The sequence below is a fragment of the Callorhinchus milii genome, unplaced genomic scaffold (assembly GCF_018977255.1).
Source record: "Callorhinchus milii isolate IMCB2004 unplaced genomic scaffold, IMCB_Cmil_1.0 Scaffold3, whole genome shotgun sequence".
Taxonomy (NCBI): domain Eukaryota; kingdom Metazoa; phylum Chordata; class Chondrichthyes; order Chimaeriformes; family Callorhinchidae; genus Callorhinchus; species Callorhinchus milii.
In genome coordinates, this window is record NW_024704744.1 from 96446362 (window position 1) to 96470813 (window position 24452).

At 44.8% G+C, this 24452-nt stretch overlaps 1 protein-coding gene across 1 annotated transcript in view; it reads left to right on the forward strand.

Moving 5' to 3' along the window:
• Nucleotides 1-241: 241 nt before the first annotated feature.
• nrxn1a (neurexin 1a) overlaps nt 242-24452 on the forward strand; it is a 740055-nt gene continuing 715844 nt past the window's right edge. Inside the window, exon 1 of the mRNA XM_042333191.1 lies at nt 242-855. Within this exon, the coding sequence (XP_042189125.1) occupies nt 285-855 (571 nt within the window). The 5' untranslated portion in view covers nt 242-284. The remainder of the gene's footprint in view (nt 856-24452) is intronic.

Sequence of the window (24452 nt, forward strand, 5' to 3'; positions counted from 1 at the left end):
GCGACGACTCTTGACAGAACAACGCATCTCAAGAGCCTTCCTTTTTTTATTTATATATATATAAGATATATATAATAATAATTCGCTTGCAATCCACCTAACCCTCTTCGCAACAGCTTCTTCCAGCCGCAACGATGGCCGCCGTCAGCAAGAAGAAAGGCCATTTGCTTTGGTTAGGCCTACTTTTGGTTTGTCTCGTCAACCTTGGGGTCAGCCTCGAATTCAGCGGCGCCGCGGGACAATGGGCGAGGTTCCCAAAGTGGAACGCCTGCTGCGAGAGCGAGATGAGCTTCAGCATGAAGACCAACATCTCCAGCGGGCTGCTGGTCTACTTCGACGACGAGGGCTTCTGCGACTTCCTGGAGCTGCTGATCGTGGACGGGTGCCTTCAGCTTCGCTTTTCGATCTTCTGCGCCGAGCCCGCCGTCCTCCTCTCCAGCGTTCAAGTGAACGACAGCAACTTGCACGCGGTCCACATCGTCAGGGACTTCAAGGAGACGACGCTCATCGTGGACAAGGTGGTCGAAACGGTCGAGGTCAAGTCGAAGAGGCGAGACATGACGGTCTTCAGCAACTTGTACGTGGGAGGAATCCCACCGGAGTTGCACTCGTCGGTGCTCTCGCTGACGTCGAGTTCGGTCGGGACTCGAGAGCCTTTCCGAGGATTGATAACTGACCTCAAGGTTGCAGATGTGACTGCAGCGCTCATTGACAGTCACGGAGTCAAGATCGACGCCAACTATCTTTGCTCAAATCACAGTAGATGCCTGAACGGCGGAACCTGCTCTGTGCTCGACGAGAAAGCAATTTGTGATTGTTCTCACACAGGCTTTCAAGGGGAAGACTGCAGCGAAGGTAAGGCAACTGCACAGCCGTGTTGCTACCCATTTGCTTCCGTCGTTCTTGAAACTTATTAGCGGGTTTGAAATCTTCTATTGCGAGATTAAAACACAGGGAAATATTCTTCATATCGGATGTACTGCATTTATCTTCCTTTGCTCACCGACATCTTCCAATATAAATTGATTTTTTTTTCTTTAACTTGCTTTACTTCTAGGTCATGTGAGTGACACTTTGAACTCTTTTTTGCTTTATACGCCGTATCACCAGACACGCACACACACACGCGCGCGCACGCACACACACACACGCGCACAAAAGAAATATTCCATAAAGCATCCTTTTTTTTTCATAGAAAGTTTCTAAAAGTCTGACTCGAAAGCGAACCAGGATAATAAACTATGGAGAAATTATACGAATGATTGATTATCACGCAAATTAAATCTGATGGTAACTGATTTTGATTGCTACTTTTTCATTATTCAAAATATATCCAGTGTATATCCAGGTCCACTTGCAAATCTTAAAATCCAGTTTAAATAGTGATGGGTAGCAGGAATCTCTCTCTCTCTCTCTCTCTCGCTGTCTCTCTCTCTCGCTCTCTTTCTCTGTATATATGTTTTGTGATCACATTTGTTTGGTCACACTATAATAAGACGAAAACTGATAGCATAAAACTGCAGAGCGGTTCATCATAGATAGCTCAGATGATGCTCAGCAAAACATTTTGGAGCATTTGATGGAATCCCTTTCTGGACTCGGGGGTATTTTCATAACCAATGGTACAACTGCCGGAAGCACCTAGAATGGTGCTTGAAAGTGTTTTAAAGAAAGACCCCCGTTAATAGGCGATTCATTTATCCGCCTTGTTCATCGATAGCTAATATCGTGAGCAGATGAATTTTGCAGTGTGTAAAAAAAAAAGAATGATTTGCGTAGAATGACATTCCTATCGTGTACGCTAACTATCCATCCCTGTGTTTCCTAATGGTAAAGAAATAGCGTGAACAACTAGTCCTTTCCCACGTGGACGGAGGAGCTCAATTGATCTCCTCTGGTTATTCAGCCTTTCGAAGGAAGCACTACATTAATGAGCTTCAACACTAACTTGTGACCGTGTAGAAATAAAATCATACCATCAGATATATAGACCGTCACTTCCGACCAAAGCACAGACAGAATCTAAAATCAATGTCTCGGTGAGATCAACACACGCCATTTTCATATCACTGGCTACAATTTCATGATGTGTGATGTTTTGACGACTTCATTCATTATTAGTGATGTGTTTTTTTTCCCCCCCCCCAAAGAAAACCTTTCGACCAGTGTTTTTTTTAAAACAAAAATGAATGTTTACCTTTTTAAAGATGACGCGTTACGTGTATTAACGGCACGCGGAGCGCAGTATTCCAACACCAATCAAGTCGTTACAAAAAGCTGGACTTGAGAGCAAAATGTTGCTGAATATCCCCACCAATCTCTTTCTCTCTTTCGCTTATGTGTGTGTGTGTGTGTGTGTGTGCGAGTGTGAGTGCGGGGGCCGTTGGGGGGGGGGGGAATGGGGAAGAGTGATGGGGAATGCCGCATCACTTTCTTTGGACATTCTACCATAGCTGTACAACAGAAGATACTTCAAAATACCTGTGTATAACTGTATGGTCTTGACCCCCATCTTTCTCATCACGGTGAGGCAACTCGCCACTAAAATTGTCTTCCAAAATGCAATGCATGTTGTCCTGCACTCGAGTGCAAAGACCCAACAGAAAGATCAAGTCTTAGGAACGAACGGCCTGTTAAAAGGCCGTTGTGAGCGAAATATCCCACCTGATGATTATGAACTTTTCAGTTCGTTTCTTTCGATGACTGGAACTAAATTCGACCTTTCTTTTTTTTCTCTTTCTTTGGAGCACTGCAATAAATCTCCGAAGCTCGTTTTCATACACTGTTTGAAGGACAAAATCGCCTAAGTTTCCCCCCACCCCCCTCCACCCCACCAAAAAAAAAAGAATTATCCGGTAATTGGCGCAAAAAAACGGCTGAATTTATTCAAAACTGTGATGTGCAATAATCCTAAATTTAAACCATAAATCCAATGAAAGTACAGTATATACAGATTAGAACCTCGTGGAACCATCTTGAGTTATTTTGAAAGTATTCTGTTATTGACGTGGAGCAAGAAATGTTTTGTGAGCCTGGAGTGTGGCGCTTTGGTGATGTGCTCCTAAAGTCTGGCTGTGTGGATAGCCGTTCGGTCCGAACTTTTGCCTTTCTTTTGGTCAGGGGAATTGACGTCCAAGCAAATAGAAAGCAGAAGTTGTCAGTTGCGTCGATAACATGGAGGATTTCAATCTTCACCTGTAGCGTGCAACTGAGATATGGGTCGCGAGCCTATATAAATGCAAGTTGCTGTTGGCGGTGTTGGCGTTGGGCTTGCAGATCTTGTTCAGGAAACGAGCTGGACTATCTGAATGAAATAAGTTGTTTTTTTTTGGTTTTCCCCCATGTTTTAGTCAGGCAGGGTTAAGTTCAGCAGATGGTGGCTTGTGGTCAATGTATTTGCTTCTTTCGGGGAGGATTGTAACCCGTTTTAGGTTCCAAACAATTCAGGCTTGAATTGTTTGTTTGATTAGTTGGACAAAATGACCCACTTACCAAAGGAAAACTGATCTTTCCCCCCACCCCCCACCCCCACCACCACCCCCGATCTCACTGACGTCATTTACGGCGATGGTTGACGTGTTGAACTTGCAGTACGAGACTATTTGGTTTCATCAGGGTTCCCAGGTTGTGGCATTAACCCTTCCTACGCTGCGCTGGTGGCCTGCGACGCCGGGCGTATTTCTTCCATCCGGTGTCGGATTTTCTCATTCGGTTGCTGGAGACTGAATTGTCAGTTTGTGCCACGTGAACATCATCCAGTTATTTGGCAGTACGACAGAAGGCGAAGCGGCATTAATTAGTTTCACGTTCAATGCCTTCTCGTGTCTGAGCTGCGGAGCTGCTGCCCGCCTCTCTGTTCCTTGCTTGCCAGAGGTAATTGTGAGGCGAGATGAATTTATTGGAAATTTATTGCGTAGCTGGTCTGTTGGTTGTGGTGCATAGTACAAATGGGGTGTGAGCAGCGCTATTAGCCACTAGTGATGTGCGCACTATTAATAGGACGACTCCCAGAGGATCTCTGTGCTCTTGGTGTAAATTAGCTGGCCAGCATGAATTTATAACGTTCCCTAAAGCAGAGAAGATACGCGAGTAAAATTGAATGGTTCTATTAAACCACATGTGGTAACGAGAATAAAATAATTCTATTTTTTTAAAAAAAAAAGTAGCACCAAGTGCGAAATGAAGGTTAGCATTTAAACTGTTATTTTTATTTCAGTGAACCAGGAGCGTTCAGTGAATTGATCTGAGGGCTTCTGCTAATGTATTTTTGTTTGACAGATAATACGGAACGGATTATACAGTTGTAGATTTTACTTGATAAAATTGATTTATTTGCCAGAAACAATTACTGAATTATCCATTAGTTGCTCAAGACATATCCGGATTCCTTGGCACCTTACAAATTTATAGCTTATTAGAAAATATGATGAAAGGATTGGACGTCTTAAGACTTGAAACAAAATCTTGAAATGTAAGCCACAATGTGCAATCCATGTTAACGGAGCCTGTTTAATACATGCCCGACATTTGATGATACCGGAAAAGTCACGTGAATTGCTGAGGGGAGTCAAATGAGCTCATAAATGATGGCCGTGCAACTTGTCTGGTTTGCATTCTTCGATTATACGTTTGCCAGTCTTCTGAAAGACGTGGAAGAAAAAAATCTTGTTACCCGATCAATCTTCGTGTTACTCAAACATCGGGACACAAGCAAATTGAAATTCTCATGCAGTGGATCTTGCTGTTCAACCTACCAGTGAAATGACTGGTGGCATAGCGTTGATGTTTGATAAAGCAATATTCTGTGTGTTTATCTGGCCTTAAGCAAGTCAAATGGCTGCTCGTGTGGAATTGCAAGGATGTGTATTTATTGGAACAGAAGGATATTTCCTGAATTGTGGGAAGAGGCGAAGCTATCAAACACAAAGTTCAGACGCGGCATAAATTGGAGGAGATTCTCCAAAGATTTGTAAATCTACAGATCTTAGCAGCGTGAGCTTATAATGAGGCCAGTTCCGTTATCCCTCCAAAACAAAACAATAATAAATTGGTCACTTTCAATCCGCGGCTGTTTGTGGGACAGTCGCTGCTGTGCGCAATTGGCTGCCGCGTTTCGCCCACAAATATACGGTCAATTCACTTTACAGCATATTCTGTGAAGCGCTTTGAGACGTCGAGAAGACACGAAAAGGGCTATATCAGATGCAAGGATTATTATTATTATTATTATTCTGTCCTCACACCTCACCACCAAGATCTACAAAATGTATAGTTTCGGGGGAAATCACCATTCGAATAACCCAGTAATTATTGCTGGCTTATAAATTTCAAATCACAAGTGCTTGCTTTTGCATATTCGAAAAAAGCATTGAAATATCGGATAATACTCTTGAATGCAATGGATTTATTGGGTCTTTTTGAGGGTTTTTTTCAAATAAAAATGAATGGACCGTGGATCAAATTTTGATCAAAAAAAGGCAAAATAATGATGTGAATGGGAAATGATTGTCACAAGGCTTAAGTGGCACATTGGGTTTTGTGTGTGCGTCCAATGTAAACTAAACGTGGCTAATAATCCCTTCAAAATAGTAATAATAATCATTTGGTCACTCAATCCACGACCGTTTGTGGAATACTGCTGTGCGCATTTCCCAAACAAAATATGCGGTCAATTCACTTTGCAATATACTCTGTGTACCAATGCGATAAGGTTCTACATCGAATGCGAGGATTATTATTATTAAATAAAGTTCAAGAACTGTCGTTCGACATGAGCGACAAAGATATATCTTGCTGCTGGCATGCGATGGTGTAGCTGAATATCCTTTGAGTGGGTAATCTGCACAGAAGACATTTACTTATGCCATTAACAGTGTAAAATAGAGAGCGAGATAAGTGAAGTTCTCACACTAAAACTCTTTAAGTGTCTTGTTAGTTGCTGACATCTTGAGGCTGTACTGTAACCAGGAAAGGCGCTGAGATTTCAAGAAGCTTAACTTTCTAGCATCGCGATTGTTTGGGAACGTTGGGAAAAAAAAATTAAGGCTGACCTCCACTAATTGCTAAAGCTCACACCTAATAAATACCTCCATTATTTGTTCATTTTAAATTGTAAAAGGACCTGCTGTAGAAGAGGAAGTACCTTGGATTTTCGCCAAGAGGGTGTTATTTTGTATTGTTGATTCTCAGCACCAGATGGTACAATATTTGCAATTCACTTCTGAAGCTTAAAAAACCCCACAACTAATTATAATTCATATACTGCATTTATCGTGAGTGCTTCGTACAAGACGCGTAACAGGCCCGTGTACGTTTGCTTTCGTGTTCTCTCCAACTTACGGCTCGTCATTCGATAAACGTGTCCCGAATTTGCCTACGTATGCGTTGATTCCTTCAAGTGTGGGACATGTCAAACCTACACTGATACACCGAGATACCAATAGACCAGATTCTAATAGAACACATTTCTGCCATTGGGGGGGGGGGGGGGGGGGTAGGTGGCGAGAGAGAGGGGTGAGGGAATCGTATGAATTGCCCTAAGACCCCCCCCCCCCCACCACGATGCACATTATAACAAGTGAGGATTTCCTAACATGAATCATTTTCCAATTCAATGACGCTTGTATGTAAATCGCTTGAGATTCGCTATGGTGGCTCGTGAGATCACTTGAATCTTCGGTAAGATTTGTTTTGCAACCATTCTCTATGCACATTGCTTGCAAGAACAACCTCATTAACCCCCAGCAGCACAGGGACAAGCCAATAGTTTTGAGTAATCCTTGTCAGTAGCTCATAAATCAGTGCAACCCCGATAGGTCTGAAATGTTCCTCCTTGTATTCTACGTTTATTCCACCCAACTAAATGGAAATTGATTTTTTTTAAAACAATGTATTGGGTATCTTTTAATAGCAGAAGACCATTAATCGCTCGTAATGTAATAAAGGAAGTTCCTTTGACAAGCAATTATTGTGAGTTTCTCAGGATAGCATAAACAGTACGGTTTAACTTTCAAAGTCGACCTTCACACCTCATATTTGGTGTCCTCCAGCCTGTTGGTGTGTTACTCGGGTACAAGGCAGAAATCTCATCAATCGGAGATGACATCTCAAAGCATAACCAATACCCCCATCCTGATGCTTTCTTTGCAAGCTATTTGCCCCCCAATTTCTCCCAAGTGACAATCTTGCCCCTGTCACCAATCTGCTTTGAATCAGCTGCAAGGAGCTGAGTGGGTGCAAGAACCTGATGGATAATAGACTTCCAAATTTCCTTCCTGCCTCTTCACCAAAGCCTCTTTTGGCTTCTGCCACCTCGAGTCGAAAGCGCGTTGACTAGAGGACCACAGCAGAGAATTGCCCAGTGACGCACATTGCATAGGCTCTAAGAAAGTCGTTTTTTTTTTTGGGTGGGGGGGCTCAAAAGTTTGGTCCGCAGTTTGTTAAAGTTGTGGTTTTTGCAGCGGTCAGTTCAAGTTCAAGAACTTCCAGTGAGTCCATGAACCCGTTAACCCATCGTACACTTCCATTGCACCAGCCTACTGAAAGGTGGATTGCCAATGAGAGCGCAGGAATTGATTCGTGGGCAGATCCAACGGGAGCACATACTCCCCATGTGGCTGCTAAAAGTTGCGACAACTCTTAAGGAGTTGCAGCGTGTGTCAAAGGTTGCAGTTTCCGCAACAAAATCGCAGCCGATGATTTTGTTACGGCCTTACACATCGTTACTCCAGCTCCCTGCCCATGATCTTTACTGAATACGAACGAAATAACGTACGCTGTTCGGGCTTTGTATCGGCTAACGCTTGGCTCAGTAATCGGGGAGTAAGTACATGCGGTTTGTTCTCACTTAGGTTGCTTCGGAGGACGCATTTTTTTGGTTTTGTACGTTCGGCCTTCGTGTGGTCGCGATCAGGTTCAGAAAATTCACAAGGCACGTTTCTGTTCCTTTAAAATCTGATCACGAATACTTTCGCAGTCCTTTCTTTCACTTTATACGTCGGAGTGGTGCGCTTCGAAAAACGATTCGTAACCACGGAGATTAAGTTCAGGTTTCCCTTCTTCAAGCACTTCTGTTCATTGGCTTCCCAAGGCCTTCCCAAACTGCTTGATCCTCACGTTGGAGTCAAACGTGTGTCCCAGGTACGTGCCGGTTTCGATGCCGTGCAACACATTGGTGGATAGGTTGTGTGAATTTGGTAAAACTGGCCTTTCTATCTCCCGCCGAACAGCCCAAACGCATGTATTTGACTTGCACTTTACACGTGTGAGTGCGCAAACCTAGTAATGCTTTGGTTTAGCAGAGTTTACACAAGAAGCAGAATGTGGCAGAGAGACACCGTCCAGTACATTTGATCAAAGGGGGTAGAGCTTGCGCTGACAGGCAAATGTATGGTTGATCACACACCTGTAGAAGCACTTACAGCAGATGTATGATTACTTTCCTGCCTATTGTGAATCAGTGTTTGCAGCGGCGAGAATATGTCAATCTTTGATTTAGAGAAGAGAAATTGAATTTGTGAGGTCCTTGTGTGTGTGTGCGATTAGTTTATTTGAGCTACTGTAGTCGGTAAATGATTCGGTGCAGTTCTCAAATTCTGTTTGAAGAAACATACAAATGGGTTTGCAGTTGTCATTGTGCGAAAGCTGGAAGAGGTGAAAGTCGTACACAGCCTTCACAAAGCCACTGAAAATTGCTCTGCTCTAGAGATTTTTTTTGTGTGCGTAACCAAAAAAAACATGCAAGAGCTTAAATGCCCTGCTTCATGTCCCCACGCCTTACCTGCCTCACCATTGAGGCTCACACTTTCAGCCCGTCAGCCCCCACTCTCCAGGACTCTATCCCGAGTCCCACTGATTCGGAGCTCTCCCCCACCCCCTCACCTCTTTAAAAATCTGCCTCATGATCCAACTCCTTGACCATGTTTTCAGGCATCTTTCCCTTTTCCATCTACCTTGCCATTTCCCCTTTCCCCCCCCCACTTTCCAAGTGCCAAGTTAAGTCTGTTAGCTGCCTTGGTGCGTCCTGTAGATGTGAAAGGTGCTATATTAATGTACATTTGTATTGTTTTATTAGTCTTTCCTAAGTGAGAGTTGGTGGAGAGATCAGGAAAATGCTTCTCCCTGCAATTATGCACTGGACTCAACTCCTTAGATCAAAGGTGTTGGACAGCCTCTCCCAGATTCTGTTTCTCGCGTAAACTTCCGAATCAGTACAACTGTATTCAGGGTGGACATTGAGCTCTACTTTTCACCATCTTTGACCTTCGTGTACGTTTCTACCAGATTCGAGTCTTGTGGACTTTCCCAATTTCTTACGAAATGCACCAGTCGAACACAACTGTGTAAAACATCAGACACAGAAACCCGAGACCAATAGTAAGCAGTTGAAATACCAACGGAAGCAAACCCAAGCGTCGCGCTATGTAGCCTCAATAGGCTCAGTAGCCTATTCATTAAAGTGCCATTTTTGGAAACAGTCAAGTGTTTGTACAAAGGTAGTGCTCAGAGAAGCCTTCTGCCTTCACACGCTGGGTTCTTTTTGCTATCTCTTGCTGTCTAACATTATCAGACAAGACAATTCCTGATGGCCCATTTCATGCCTTGTTAGATATAAGCAATTTAAAAATCACGAGTAGCCTTGCGTATTGAAGAACTAAGAAAGCCACGTCTGTTTTGCTTAATAATCATCAGCGAGTCACCAGTCTGCTGTCTGGTAAATGCTAATATTCGCTTGTAAGCCTTTTGTTAAACTATTATCCGTGCACGTTTCAGTATCTTGTGTTTGACTGGACAGAAAATCTTTTTTTTTTATTCCTCGGTGTGTACTGTGCGCAAGATCATTTTGGGCAGAGTTGGAAGTTTAGTTAACGATCTGGAAACTGGGAATGAAATCCAATTAAGGATTCTTAAGATACCATTTATTGTCATCAATGTTGACGTTTGGGATGCTGGAAATAAACACTTCACAAGATGACACGATTAATTTGGATGGAGAAGGCTCTTCGGCCCATCCGATCTCATCCCTCCTCCCTACATCTTCCCATCGCAGCATCAAGCTGTTTTTAAAATGAGTCCAAATGTCTTGGCCTCAACCGCTCTACCTGTTCCAGGGGTTGATACGCAAAAGTTCCTGGTATCTGTCATGAAATTGCCCTTTGCCAAGTCAAAACCTATGTCCTCTTGTTCCACGGTCTTGGTGTAGCCTAAGGTATTGTTCTGGGTTTAGTTTTCAATCTCATTGAAAGTTTTATGACCGATCGATAAGATGTTAGTGCACGAGAGACATCACTCCCGATTAAGAAATAATCCAGATTATAAAAGAAGGCAGTAACGTGTAATCATTCTATATCAGAAAGTACTGCAACCAGTTTTAATTTGCGGCAAAAAACACCAATATTGCAAAAGAGCTTGAAACGGGACAGACCACTCTATGAGTATGTTTTGAGTACATTTCACTGCATTGTTTTTAAATTAAAGTCTACTGTGCAGAATTTCGTGGGTGGGGCGGAGAGATTTTCTCACTGAGTCCTGACATTTGGATCAATCAATCAATCTCAAGCATTTGTGCTGTCACTCTCGCCAAACCTGATCCGTCTCATTATTGTGTATCAAAAGCACATGGATTAATACATAAACAAATAAATGATAATTTATGGGACTGTGCTGTGCAAAATTGGCTGCTGTGTTGCGCCCACAAAATATACAGTCAACAAACTTTACAAGAATATTCTGTGAAGCGCTTTCAACGATGAGATGAGGTATAATATCAAATGCGAGGATTATTATTATTATTATTATTATTGAATAAGGATACAATACTGCACTGCTCCACTGACGTACACTTCAGGAGCCAACTGCTACCTGATCACCACTGAATAAGTCGGCTACGTTCACAGGAGCCCCCCAAAAAAGGATTAAATTGAACTTAGAGACTGAATCTACTGCAGAGTTGTTTCTTAACCAAACCAGGGAACAGAACAACATCAAGTTCAAGGTCTATGCCCTCGTTTGCTCTTCTGCCCTATCTGTGTTACCTTCTCCAGCTCCACGGTCCAGCCTACAAGCTAGTCTTTTTTGGTTTGGGATTGGTCCTCACATACAAAGCCCTCCACGGCCTCGCCCCACCCTACCTCTGCGACCTCCTAACTCCCTACCAACCCCCCCGTTCCCTCCGCTCAGCCGGCTCCGGCTGCTCCACGTCCCCCGACCCACCCGCCCCACCATTGGCGGGAGAGCCTTCAGCCACTCCACCCCCAACCTCTGGAATTCCATCCCCCAGTCACTCCGCCTCACACCCTCCTCAGCCTCCTTCAAGTCCCGCCTCAAGACCCTCCTCTTCGACCATGCCATCAGCCACCCCCCCTTCCCCTCCCCTCCCTTCCCTCCGACACCCCCCCCGGACCCCAACTCAGGTCTGAAATACTGTACACTGTCCAGCGCCTTGGGACATCCTCCCGACGTGAAAGCCGCTTTACAAATGTAATGTTGTTGTTGTTGGTGCTGCATTCCTTCCTTCACACGGTCAGAGGCTGAGTTTTTGACAACCACACGGACCCCTGCCTCCAGAATACTCTTCCTCGGTGACTCTTCCTTGTTATTTCTCACGTCCTAGTCTTTTTGTTGTCCATGACCGTTGTACAGTTCCGGTACGGGTGTGACTCGGATTGCCCACTTCTCAGTGAGTTGCGCCTCGCGAAGGTCCTCCCAACGCTACACACATGTATTTTGTTGTTGCTGTTGTTGTTGTCGCACCAAGGGAAAGTAGTCCTCCACCGCAGTGTTTCACCAATATCCATAAGCAATCACATGTGCCACAAAGGAGATTTGATGTATTTAAATGCAGTACACGGTTATGTGGGGACATCATGTCTTATGGTCAACGATGCTTCAACATATATATATTTTTTGCAAAAGCTTCAATTGTATTGACTTTAATTGGCTGCAATAGGTATCTATTTGCTCTGAGTCTTACTTGCATCTCCCGTAGTATATGTCATGTAACGATTTGGATATTTGGAGCATGACTAAGGCTAATAGTGTCTATCCCTAAATAATTGGCTAAATTGATGGTTTTTTTTTCCCACTGGCATGATAGATTTCCCATCATCCTAGACCAATATCAATAATTTAACCCGGGAAAATGTTACACAAGTGCAACTTAAAACCTAGACTGGCATTTACTGCATAAAATATAGTGACATTTGAGAAAACGCCCCCAAAAGAGCCTTGCTCACAGCTGCTCTGAATGCTTTATTGTTGCACGGCTACAGGTTTATCTCTGTGAAAGATTTTGAGTGTTGAATTACTTCCTGTCATCCAGCCGTGAGCATCGCCTGCAATGCAAAGCCATCAATTCCCTTTTATTGCTGGAAAAGATCTTCTAATTGTGCCAAATGCAATCTCGTGGTGCAGACGAGTTGCATTAATAAAACTTCCCTCTGCTTGGAACTTACAATTTATGTTCTACGCACGCTGTGATAGAAAATTATTGGTAATGTGGGTGAATTATAGGAAAACATCTTTTTGGTTTGTTGTGCGATCAATTACTTTTTCAAACCCACTTCCTTCCTCCCCGCTCCCCCGCCCCCAAACACACACGCCAAAAATAGGGTAAAATTGTAAACCGTCGAAATCAATGCACAACACTTTTGTTGCTTTTTAATCAAGGGAAATAAACGGAGCCGATTTCATCTCCCAAGTATTTTTTTTTGCTTGCTTTTGATCCGACGCTAACGGTAAAGCTAGACTCGGTGGTTGATGTCTGTTTGTGTGCGTGTGCCGCTGTGATTGATAGCCAAGAACAGAGATGGAAACAACTGGCTCGAACATTTACTGTTCCCCTTTGAGTTGTACAGTGAAATCAAATAAATGGACTTTTCTTTGGGCGAGCCTGTATGATTAATGGGGGCTCGCCTATACAATGGTATTGTAACGGTAGTGGTGGGGTGGGGGGGAGGGGGGGGGGAGGAGGGGAGGTGGTCATTCTATTGAAATGAAATTTCTTGCCATGGTTATGCGTATATTTTTTTTTCGAAGTGGGAATGCATTCCGAACTTTATCTCGTTGTTTAATCTCTCAGCTCCGACGGAAGGAGTTGAACGAGTGTTGGGTTTCGTACCGCCTAGTCTTTCTAGCGAGACCCTTGAACCAAGCGCGTCTCTCTCGTGGGGCGCTTTTGCTCTGAATTGGCCACACGCGGAGCACTTGTCAGAAGCCACGTGTCATTTGCAGTTTCAAAACGCTTCACTGGGATTTAACCCAAACTTTCCAATTGGCTTTACAACAAATACCAGGGACTCGGCAGTTCTTTTCCGCACAAAATGAGGGCGATACACGTTCGGATCAAGACAGATAAAATCCCATCAGCACCCGGCTTGGTTGAGTGCTGCACGTAAGAATTTGCGATTCGGTTAGCGCCTGCTGGAACGAATAGTTCACGCTCCCAAAGCGGCCAACTGAGCAGCATGAAGTATACAGCATCCCCCAAATGTAGAATTCCGAGTGAAAATGCCTGAGGCGCAAATTCGTAAAGAGACGATCTTTCGGATTACACGCTTTGCGCCCTGGTGGACGGACGGACGGACGGATGGACGAACGAAAGCGTGTCGTTTTGATGAGGGATGTCCTTTTCTCCCCCCCCACCACCCCTACCACCCCTTGCCCCTCTCCCCAACATGTCTCATTGGGTTCGAAACATTGCGCTGGAGTAAGCCAACACTGTACCAGTGAAGAGGCTGGCGGGAGGTCTGGAAGAAATCGCACGCATAACCAAGGTAAAAGGGGAACATTGTCGTGCTTTTGGCCCGCAATGTTAAACCCAGGCGCGATCTGCCTGTTCAAGTGGACGTTAAAAATCCCACGTCACAACTCAAAAGGAGGGAAGGGGCTCTCGACAAAACATCAAATCAATTTTTTTTTAAAAACGGTTCAGTCACTTCATGGCTGTTTTAGTAGGACATTGCTGGACGCAAGTTGGCTGCCGCCTTTGCCTAAAAATACGTGGTCCGCACACTTCACAGTAAAATCCCGTGCAGGGCTTTGAGACATCTCAACCGTGTGAGGAGACTCTATATGAAATGAAAGGACTGTTTTGTTATATTCACGTACGTTGGGCAAGTTGAAGTGTAAACGATGCGAGTTTAAGAACAATCCTCAATGTCAGTAAGCATGTGGTGAGTAAGATAATTTGAAAACAGTGGTGTTCTGCAAATTGAAAGAAACCTGCCGTGCATGTATTGAAGTTAGGGTTTACCAAGGGCAACTCGCACGTCTCTATAATGACTCCTTTTGTGCGGAGGGAAACTCGGTGCACAACTGGAAGATGCAAAGAGGCGATGCATTTTCACGGCTGAAATAACTGACGCCGCACAAGAAGGCCAAGGACCCAACTTTGTGCAGGAGGGAAATCTTGGAAGGTGCGAGGAACAACAATCTAGTGGTACGTATTATATTGATCGAGTGTCATATGAATTACCCTATTTAGTACCTTTATAAAGTCGAGCGAGTTACGGTCCGGGTAACGATAAGATAGCGGGATTGAAAAAGAGCAAGTTGGGGGAAAAAAAGCGGCGTAAAAGCGGTGCCTCGACTGGGGAAAGAGAACCTCTGAAAGGGAAACTTGTCTCCTCCTGGTTAACCCGCGACACCCAGCCAGAGCCGAGTTATCGTAGGTCTGTGACGTGCATCGGGTTCCCTGGAAGGAGGCAAAACTTTGCGTCGTGGCAGTGAGCAGTGCAGCGGAGAATCTCAACGCTTGTAAGCAAATCGGGAGAAGTTACGTTCCATCTCCTCTCTTGCAGGACCAGCAGAACTCAGTGGGGGTTGGCTGCTCAAGTAGAAGAGGAGCTGCTGGCAACAGGGCATGTACAGTGACCACCCCAACTTCAAGCTAGCACCATCTCACATACATTCACTCTCTATGGGGTCGATTTGCGGAGCCCGTATAGAAGGAGACATTGGTGAGGAAGCAGTCGAGGAGAGGAGGGTGGGGTGGGGTGGGGTAAGACAGGTTTGAGGAGGGGGCAGCTAGTAAACTGACAAAAACCCAACAGGCTGTTTTTTTTCCCCCCAACTAAATGACGTGATGATCGACTCGATCCCGGCTCATTTGGTAGTACTCATTTGGGCGCGTTTTGCCCACAAAATACAAAGTCTATTCGCTTTACAGTGTATTTGAGGCGTCTCGAAGGTGTGATAAGGCGCTGTATCAAACGCAAGTCTTATTATTATTCTTACTCTTGCGTCTGAGTCGTAAGGCTGTGGGTTCAAGCCCACATTGGGACTTTGAGCTCCTCGTCTAGGCTGACGCACTGATGCAGTTCTGGGACGGTATGCTGCATTGTTGGAGGTGCTGTCCCTCAGATTAAACCGAGGTAGTGTCTGCCTGTTCTGGTGGACATTAGTAGATCCCTTGGCACGATGGGATGATAATAATAATAATTAAAAAAAAAGACAGACTTTGTAGTGCCTTTTACGTAGGATGAAAAACGTACGGTGTTTCAGAAAGATAACGGGGAAGGCCGAGCAAAGGAGATAGGAGAACGTAAAGCTATGGAGAAAGGCACGGGCAAGGTCAAAGAGATATGTTTCTAAGATGGCTTTGAAGGCAAAGAAGAAAAGAACTAAGGGTGCGGATTCTGGGAGAGAGTTTGAGAGTGAGCAACACCGGTTGTCTTCGATGCATGCTGTTTTTTTTTTTTTGGATGCTGCCGGTGACACTTGTGGACACTCGACCCTGTGGAGACCACGCACGCACTACACGCCACACATCCACCGCACGCCACACACGCATACAGCTGGAGCACTGCTCAGGAGCAGCTCGCATTTCTCCCACAGTGGCGTGGTCATCAACTCTACAGGAAACCTCCAAGGCCAGTCTTCCATCACCACCACCACCACCACCACCAATAACGTGCCCTTCACAAGCCTCATGGTCTCTTGGGGAAACAACAGGGTTTTCTTTGTGTCCCCACCCTATCTGCCCTGCCTTTAGCTCGTGTGCTTTCATCCGCTCTGCCCTTGCTCTCTGGAACTCCATTCCAGACTCTCCAACTCGCTGCCTCCCTCCCATCATTTGAGACCCTTCTCAAGACAGTACCTCTTTGACGGCGCTTTTAGTCGTGTTTCCACTCCCCACCCCCCCTTCCCCCACCCCCGCCTCAAATCCTTTGGCTCCTGACGTTCAGCCAGAAGTCCCAGCCTGCAGCGTCGTGCACTTTGAGACGCTGTCTCAACGCGACCGGCATTATTTAATCTGTACCCGATTAGGAAAGAGAAGCTCCCAACACACTAGATGCAAAGACTTAAGGGAATAAGTAGATTACTATATCGTATCCACCGCCAACGTTGCCAGACATAATAAATGGCTCATTGTAATGTTGCACTGACTCTTCTTTTTAAACGCGTCTAAAAATAAAGGGTTGATCAGGCAAATCCTGACCAAAAAGGAAAGCCCTGGCGCAAACAAAGCGTGGGTAGGGGGGACCTAAGCTGCGTGTTGCGCGACTGTAACGTCGTCTCAGAATGAAAGCAATCGCGCCAACTGCAAAGGGGCAAAGGGGCATCCACGTCCCTGACAGCAGTGACCAGTCGGCTGCTGATGGGCATCGAGATGTAAATTAGTGAATGACCCAGCGATACAGCTCTTCCGTCTCCGCCTTAATGTACTGCTACAGGAAAGTCCCGACGTGGCACAGCTCGGTCACCTTCTCCACAGTGATCAGTCTCCTTTACCACACGCGTGTGTCTATCGCACTGTATTGTATTGGAGCCACTGCCTGGTAGAGTACCCCCAGTGCGGTGTTGGTGGGGGGCGTACCCCTTTTGTTGGAGGTGCCATCTTTCATGAGAGCTCCAGTGACGCCGTTCGATAGGGATCAGGGAGTTTATTTTTGATGCGTTGGCTAACAATCCTCCAGGTCATTTAAATTGGTTACGTACCTCATGATTCGTTGTGGGACATTGCTCCGTGCAAACTATCCGCTGTGTTTGCTTTCAAATGCACTGGGTTGGAATTACCTGCAAAACGTTTCGGTGTTGAAGGTGGGGCGTTAATTTGCAAGGATGGTTGGTTTCCGCAGCTTCTGAGTCTCCGATCCTTTCTGTATTCCTGGGTTGTGATTTCCTTCTTTCGCTGTGATGAATGTGCTTATAGCTGCTCCACCCATTTCCTCGGGCAGAAATTTTCCTCTTCATTATTTTTACCGTCTCGAGAGCTGGCCTGGAATTAAAGACTCAGTGCCTGCTTAGATTTGTTTCCTTAATGATCTTTAATAAATGATATTGGCATTTTCTTCCTTTTCGCCCTCCACCTCTCTCCCCCGCCACCTCTCATCTTTTTTTTTTAATTGAACTCTAGTTTTATTAATCTATTAATTTGTGATCTCAATAATTTGAACATCACAATCTTCATCAAAGATTATTTGGCTCCACTCTATCACTTCAAGAGCTCTGCCTCCCAAGGGCTTGAATCCCAAACCTATTAATTGCCTGGAGATACACTTTGACTCAGTTTGCATCGCCCAGAATTGTGGAACGTGCTCAAAACTTATATATATATATATATATATAAAGTTTGAAACCTTTTTTTTAAAAATGGGTATAAAAAGGAACAGGTTTTCAAATTAAGACTTTTTTCTTGAAGCATATTCCACAATTCTGCGGCTTCTTAATTTTTAACGGCCAAGACTGGATGGACTTTTCAGACTTTGCAGTGAAAACCCAAACGCTACTTTCATTGCGGCGATTTGACAGTCTTGCTGAGGCAACGGGGATATCAGAGTTTTCGAAGCTTCTCGTCAATTTTCCTTCATTCAACCGGTGAAACGACTTGTCTGGTGGGTGCAAATATACATTGCAATCCAAGTAGCCTTTTGATCTGTCTGTCTTGAGAAAGACGTGAGCCATTTCCATCCAAGTTTGCAGCCAACCTTTAGCTCTTGTGAATCTGCTGCCTGAGGGTGGGGGGAAGAGAGCAATCCACTTACTAACTTGCTCATTCTTGGGTAGAGAGATGAAGGCTGTGCACTTTCATTACCTTTTTGAAGCACCAGATTGCCACTGTGAACAGAACAAGAACAGCAGGTCTCCTACTACAACAACAACTTGGATTTATATAGCGGAGTGAGGAAGGGAATTCTGGAGCCTCGGGGCATAGTGGTTGAAGTCACGGCCGCTGAGGGTGGAGAGGAGGACTCGGCGGATGAGGAGGAGGCCAGACCCGGAGGAACGAAGGCACCGGGTACTGTGCTGAGGGGGTCAGAGAGGTCGGGGGGTGCAGAGGAGTGCAGGGACTTGAAGACAAGGGTGAGGATCTTGAAGTCGATCCTCTCTGGGACAGGCAGCCAGTGCAGTCTGGCCAGGACTGAGGGGATCGGGGAGCGGAGTTTGGTGCGGTTGAGAATGCGGGCGGCAAAGACCTGGATGACCTGGATTTTCTGGATGGTAGTGGATGGGAGACCGGCGAGGAGGACATTAGAGTAGTCCAGCCGAGAGGTGACAAAGGCATGTACTAGGGTTTCAGTGGCTTTCGGAGAGAAGTATTGGCGGAGACGGGCGATGCGTCGGAGGTGGAAGAAGGAGGTGCTGGTGAGGGACCGGATGTGGAGGAGGAAGGATAATTGGCGGTCGAACCTGATGCCTACGGTTGCGTACAGGTTCGGAGAGTTTTAGGTGGAGGAGGTGAGAGCCGTGAGATTTTAGACGATGACGAGAGCCGAAGAGTATGGCTTCCGTCTTGTCTCCTAGATTGAGGTTGAAGCTTGTTGCGGAGAAATAGACCAATGACAATAATTGGTATGGCTATTGCCAGTGAGTAATCTTGACAAATGGTACTGCCCGCTCTCCAAACTAATCAGGGTCACCCGTGGCTGCTTGGTATACTTTTGGTAACGCTCACGTTGTTTCTACTTTGAGAGGATCAGAAGGTTTTTCACCCGTTGGCAGTTAAATGCAAAGCAATTGTTTCTGCGCATAGTGAACTTGAGCAGAGGCGCGCTCGAGATTTCATGGGATGGGGGGAAAAAAAGGGAAGAATTAGCAGAACAGCGAAGTGGTCCAAGCACTCGTCTGATCGTAGATGTCGTCTTGTCAGGTGTGCGAAAGCTCAAAAGAATTTCAATAATTCTGGTTTTGCAGCAGAATTACGACGCCAACAGCTTATACGTACGTCATGGTCACTGCGAAACCACAGGACATACCAGCTTGTACTTTAGAATTAACAACAACACAAAAGGAGAGGCTGTTGTAACCAGTTCTGAATAAGAATAACTGGACTGTACATCGGGGGGGGGGGGGAGAGAAAAAAAAGAGATGCATTTAGAATAAATAGGCACTCATGAATTTCGCCACGACGAGAGACTGAGTAGAGTTAGCGGTGATATTCCCTGGAATATAATTGTATTGGTAATGCTCCTTGGTCGCGAGTGATCTTAGCGCTCAGGACGTGGAAAGAAATTGATAAGGCAGAGAGTAATGACTCCTTTCCTCCAGGAAGCGAAACCAGAACAAAGGGTCATCATCTAGAAATTGGTACGAAGCGAATTGCAGTAAAAGCGAGGCCGGGAAACCATTTCTTATTCAAAGAGTTGTTAGAATGTTGAATGCATTGTCCCAGAAGGCCATAAATGCAGAATCAATTGAGGTGCTTAAAACGGAGACAGATAAGTACTTGGGAAGCAAGGGTATTAAGGGATATGGAATTTAAAATACGAAGGGTTGCCGTGATCTAATAAAAATAGCAGAACAGGCCCAATGGACCGAATAGCATTCTCCTGCTCCTGTTTCAGACGTCGCCTCTCTCATAAATGAAGTTGATAGCCGTGGGTTTCCAAAGCAACGGAAAAAAAAATTAATTTCAGGACGTTTCCCTCCAGCTTCGAAGCAATAAAAACGTGGGTTAGTAACGGGCGGCCCTCGCGATTGGAATCCGACGATCTGCTCGGGAAGTTGGGATTGTGCTCACTGCGCACTGCTGGATCGCCACTGTCAAGTCATTTCTCCCGCAATGAGCGTACTGTGCGTTCCCAGAGTCAAGTAGGACTACCGAACCGTACTGTGATCTGGCCAGCAGTTAAGGAGCCGCATGCTGATTGTGAATTTTTTTTTTTTTTTTTGTTTAGATGCCGATAGATTACGTACCTGGTTTCATTTCATCGCATCCGATTTTTTTTTTTACACACACACACACACCCCCACCCACACTGCTCCATTCGTCTTGTGTCTCCAAAATCCAGATTCATTTCCAGTGCACTGCGAAAGACAGGTTGTCGTGTCAGACATGTCTGCGTCTGCGCCTTCACTCATTCCGTGTCGTAACCTAAACTAATATATTATATGATATATAATATATGTTGTCTCATGCAATTAACTGCGAAATATCAAGTGTGGACCCCCTCCTCTTTGGCGGTTTTGAACTGCAGTCATTTTATCAGTTGAACGTAAAGATTATCCCTGAATTTTAATGTGCGTGTCCAGTACCTGCAGATCTACGAGAGGGAGAGAATAAGACCTATTTATCTCTGATGACAATGTTGGGGACAATCGATTAATAAGAGTAGTTGTTGGGGACCATCGATTAATAAGAGCAGTGGGAGGGGGGAAAAAAAAAACCCTACACGTACAAAGCTCTTTAGCGACATTTCATAGCAGCGCAACCTCGACAAACGGATAATTTGGGAAAAAAGAGAAAAAAAAATACGGTTACGTTATTTCAAAATTCCTTCTTCATTAAGACTCTGCCATGCAGGAAATTAAATGGNTTTTTTTATATATATATACATCCCCTCTCCACATTCTGTCGGCTGAAATTGGCTGCTACCAAAAAGTCACAAGGATTGGCAATGTCAGTAAATCTTAAATTGCTACGTACCAAAACAAACTGTTTTCTGTCAAATACAGCTCCGCATCTGTTCTCCCTCTTCGGTGCCGTAGCCATAACTGCTCAGTTCCTTGCAAGCAGTTTGGCAGTTTGCTTTTTCCAACGTAGGCAAAGGAATGTGTTTTTTTTCTTTTTTTTCCTTGATGTAAAACTGCTCGTTTTAGACCCGGTGGCCGTTTAATTCGACCGGGTTCGACAGGTTAATTAAGAATAAAATCTGATGGGAAAACGCCAGCGCAGTAGGCTTCAGTCTGTTGTGACCAGCTCAGGACTTTTTTCTGTCAGTTTTTAATTGTTTACTGACTTGAACCCGTAGAGGGAACCCCGCCGTTAATGAGGAATCATAAGCGAGCGGAGTTCACGTGGAGTCACGCGCGCACACTCACTCTCTCTCTCGCACACGCACGCACGTAACACGCGCACTCTTTTACACGCGCGCACACGCTTACGCAACACTGAAACCCGCAGCACAAGACACACGTTACGTGCACACACCCACTCTTGGACCCCGCACTTACACTCACACACTTACACACACACCCACTCTTAGACGCACAAACGCACACACACGCACACACTCTCTTACACCCACACACTTCTTTACCCTCTCACGCACGCCCCCCCCCCCCCCCCCCCCCCCCCACCACACACAAAGAGAATCACTTCTTTCCGCTTCATCAATGCCAATTTTTTTATCCACGTCATGTCAAATTTAAAGAGCACTGCTTCCCTGGACACTTGTTGTTTCCCTTGAATGTTGGTGATGGAACACTTGCATGATATGTTCGATGCCTTGCATGGTCAGAACATGCAAAGGCAAATTCCAGTCTGCATGCTGCTTAATGAGTCTTTTTTTTTCCTTTTTTCTCCTTCCCTGTCTGCGCACACAGAAGACAACTACGTTGAAGGTGGGTGCTTCACACAATTTATCTTCTTCAATCATCTTTTGTACGTGCTAGTACTGTTTAGCGATTTAAAACTGGAACTCTTTCTCTATCTCTATCTCTCTCTCTCTCTCTCTCTGTCTCTCTCTGTCGGTGCGGTAAGTAGGTCTTGTATAATTTGTGGAACTGTTCCTTGTTTTGTTATTTTTTTTCAAAAAAAAGACCAAAAAAACACACTTTAACCCCGAGAAGCGTCATTTGTTTTAACGGCAGCCGTATCGTGGTTTTCTGTTTGTAGTTTTCTTTTTAAAAAAAATTCGATGAGAGGCGGATATTTAAAAGTTGATTGTGTGTGCAAAAAAAAAACAAACCCATTAACAGTCCAACTATCCAATGTGGGTATTTGGTTACCTATGGAATTATTTCAGGTGGAGAAAATGTATAACTCGTGGTCAAAAGCGAATATACATTTCCCGATCAGGGAAACAACCCCAATGTCAGTGGCCAGCCACGTAATCATCTTCTCGCTTGTACATCTGTTGTGTCTTCTTACTGTTTAAACTCGAGCAGCAATGACCTTCCCCTGGAATTAAATGAACAGTTTAAACACCAGTGCAGGTGGTGAGCAAATCATCATTCACAGACGCATTTCACAAGGGGTTGGCCTTCGTCTCAAAAGAAAAAGAAAATCATCATTTGGAGCCGGTGTAATAAATTTCCTTTGACATCACTCGTGACCTTACCGCTTTCAAACTGTCCCTCCACCGGTACAGCAAGCTCTCTGTCTGCCATATTGAAAATGCACCTCCCCCCCCACCCCCACCAAAATGGGTTGTCTTAGGTTAAATAATCTGAGCTGGTAAAGCACAAAGGAAATCACAGTGTTAGCATTGCTCACGGACACGGCGGTCGAAGAAGTGGCCGATAGCTGCCTTGTGTGTTGGTGGGAGGAATAAAGCACCTCATCATGTTATTAACTATTAATAATTTATTTTCTAAATTGGCATATGTGGGGTTCTCAATGGGGTAATGGTGGAATGCCATTTTTGCCACCTTTGACTTGCAGTCTCTTCCTTAACCCTGGGATGCGAAGGCCACCTCTCGTTTATCCAATCAGTTTTCTCTATTGTCCTCCGACCAGTTGTGTGTTCAATTAAGTTTGAATACTCGTCAAATGAATGAGTGGCGAATTTCCCCCAATCAATATTTGCTTCATGAAAACACAAATCCACAGGGAAAATCTCCACAGTTGATGGAAATCTATTGAAATGGTACCAGTATTAAAATCTTCAGCTATTCCAAAGTAGTTCAGAATTCCTTTGACTAATAATGGCAGTTTTAATGTTTTCATTAATGCTAACATTCACCCACAAAAAACACAGTCACTCTACTTTACAGTATATCCTGTGAAGAGCTTTGAGACGTCCACTCAATGTGGAGGTGCTGGGCATTGGAGGAGACGTTACACTGAGATCCTGTCTGCATGATTAGGTGGACGTTAAAGATTCCCATGGCACTATTCAAAAAAAGAGAAGAGAAACCAAGAGGTTCTCATGGTTTCTTGGGAAAAAATTGTTCAAATAAAATAGGTTATTCACTTCATGGCTGTTTGTAAAACATTGTACATCGATCGGCTGCTGTATTTGCCAACAAAATACAGTGACTATACTTTACAGTATATCCTGTGAAGCACTTTGAGACAGCCTCCCAACGGGATAGACCCTATAATAATAATAATAATAATCTGATTTGGTCATTATGATCTAGCACCTTATCATGTCGTCGAGACATCTCAAAGCGCTTCACCGGATTTACCGTAAAATGGATTGACTGTGTTTTCTGTGTGTGAACGCAGAAGCCAATTTGCACACAGCAATGTCCCACAAACAGGACAGAGGGAACTGGGCAATATGTATTTGGGGGATTGTCGGCCAGGAGCCCCGGAAGAAACTCCCTTCTCTTTCCCAGTGGTGCCATGGGATCTTTAACGTCCACCTGAACGGACAGACGGGACCTCAGTTTAACATCTTATCCAAAGGATGAGACACCGATCCAAAGGATCAGTCAACAGTGCAACAAAAAACCACCCAATACTGTATGGTAGTGGCAGCTTACATTACGTGTCCAGGTTCCAAAGTGGGGCTTGAACCCGCAAACTTCTGATTCAGAGACGAGAGCGCCACACTTGCGCCAGGCTGACACACGCACACGCATTAAATTACATGCTTATTTTGATGACATAACCACGGGAGCCATTGCCACCATTCTGAATGACCTTTGTCCACGACAACTCTTTCCTCCGACGTGATTTTTCTTTAATCAGTTGGCCTTTGCTGCGGATCGTCCTCGATCTCTATTTCGGAAACCTAACTGTCCATCTCCTGCCCCTGCTCTTGCTTTATGTTTTCCCCGTTCTGCTCTCAATTCAACTTTGATGTTTTTCCCTCTGCCCTTCACCATCCATCTGCTTCACGTTTTGACACGAACTGTAGCCCATAAGGTTGGAAGCATTTTTTACTTTGGAATGCAACAAGACGGTAGAGCAGGAAGACCCAGAGGTAGGGTATTGCAGAGCGCGCGCCAGACACCAAGCGAAAGAGATTTCTCTTAGTGAGAGGGTGTTTAATTAATGGAAGAGTTTGCTAGGTTGAGGCCAAAAGAAAACCCCTGAAAAAAAACTTTTGACGTGAAGA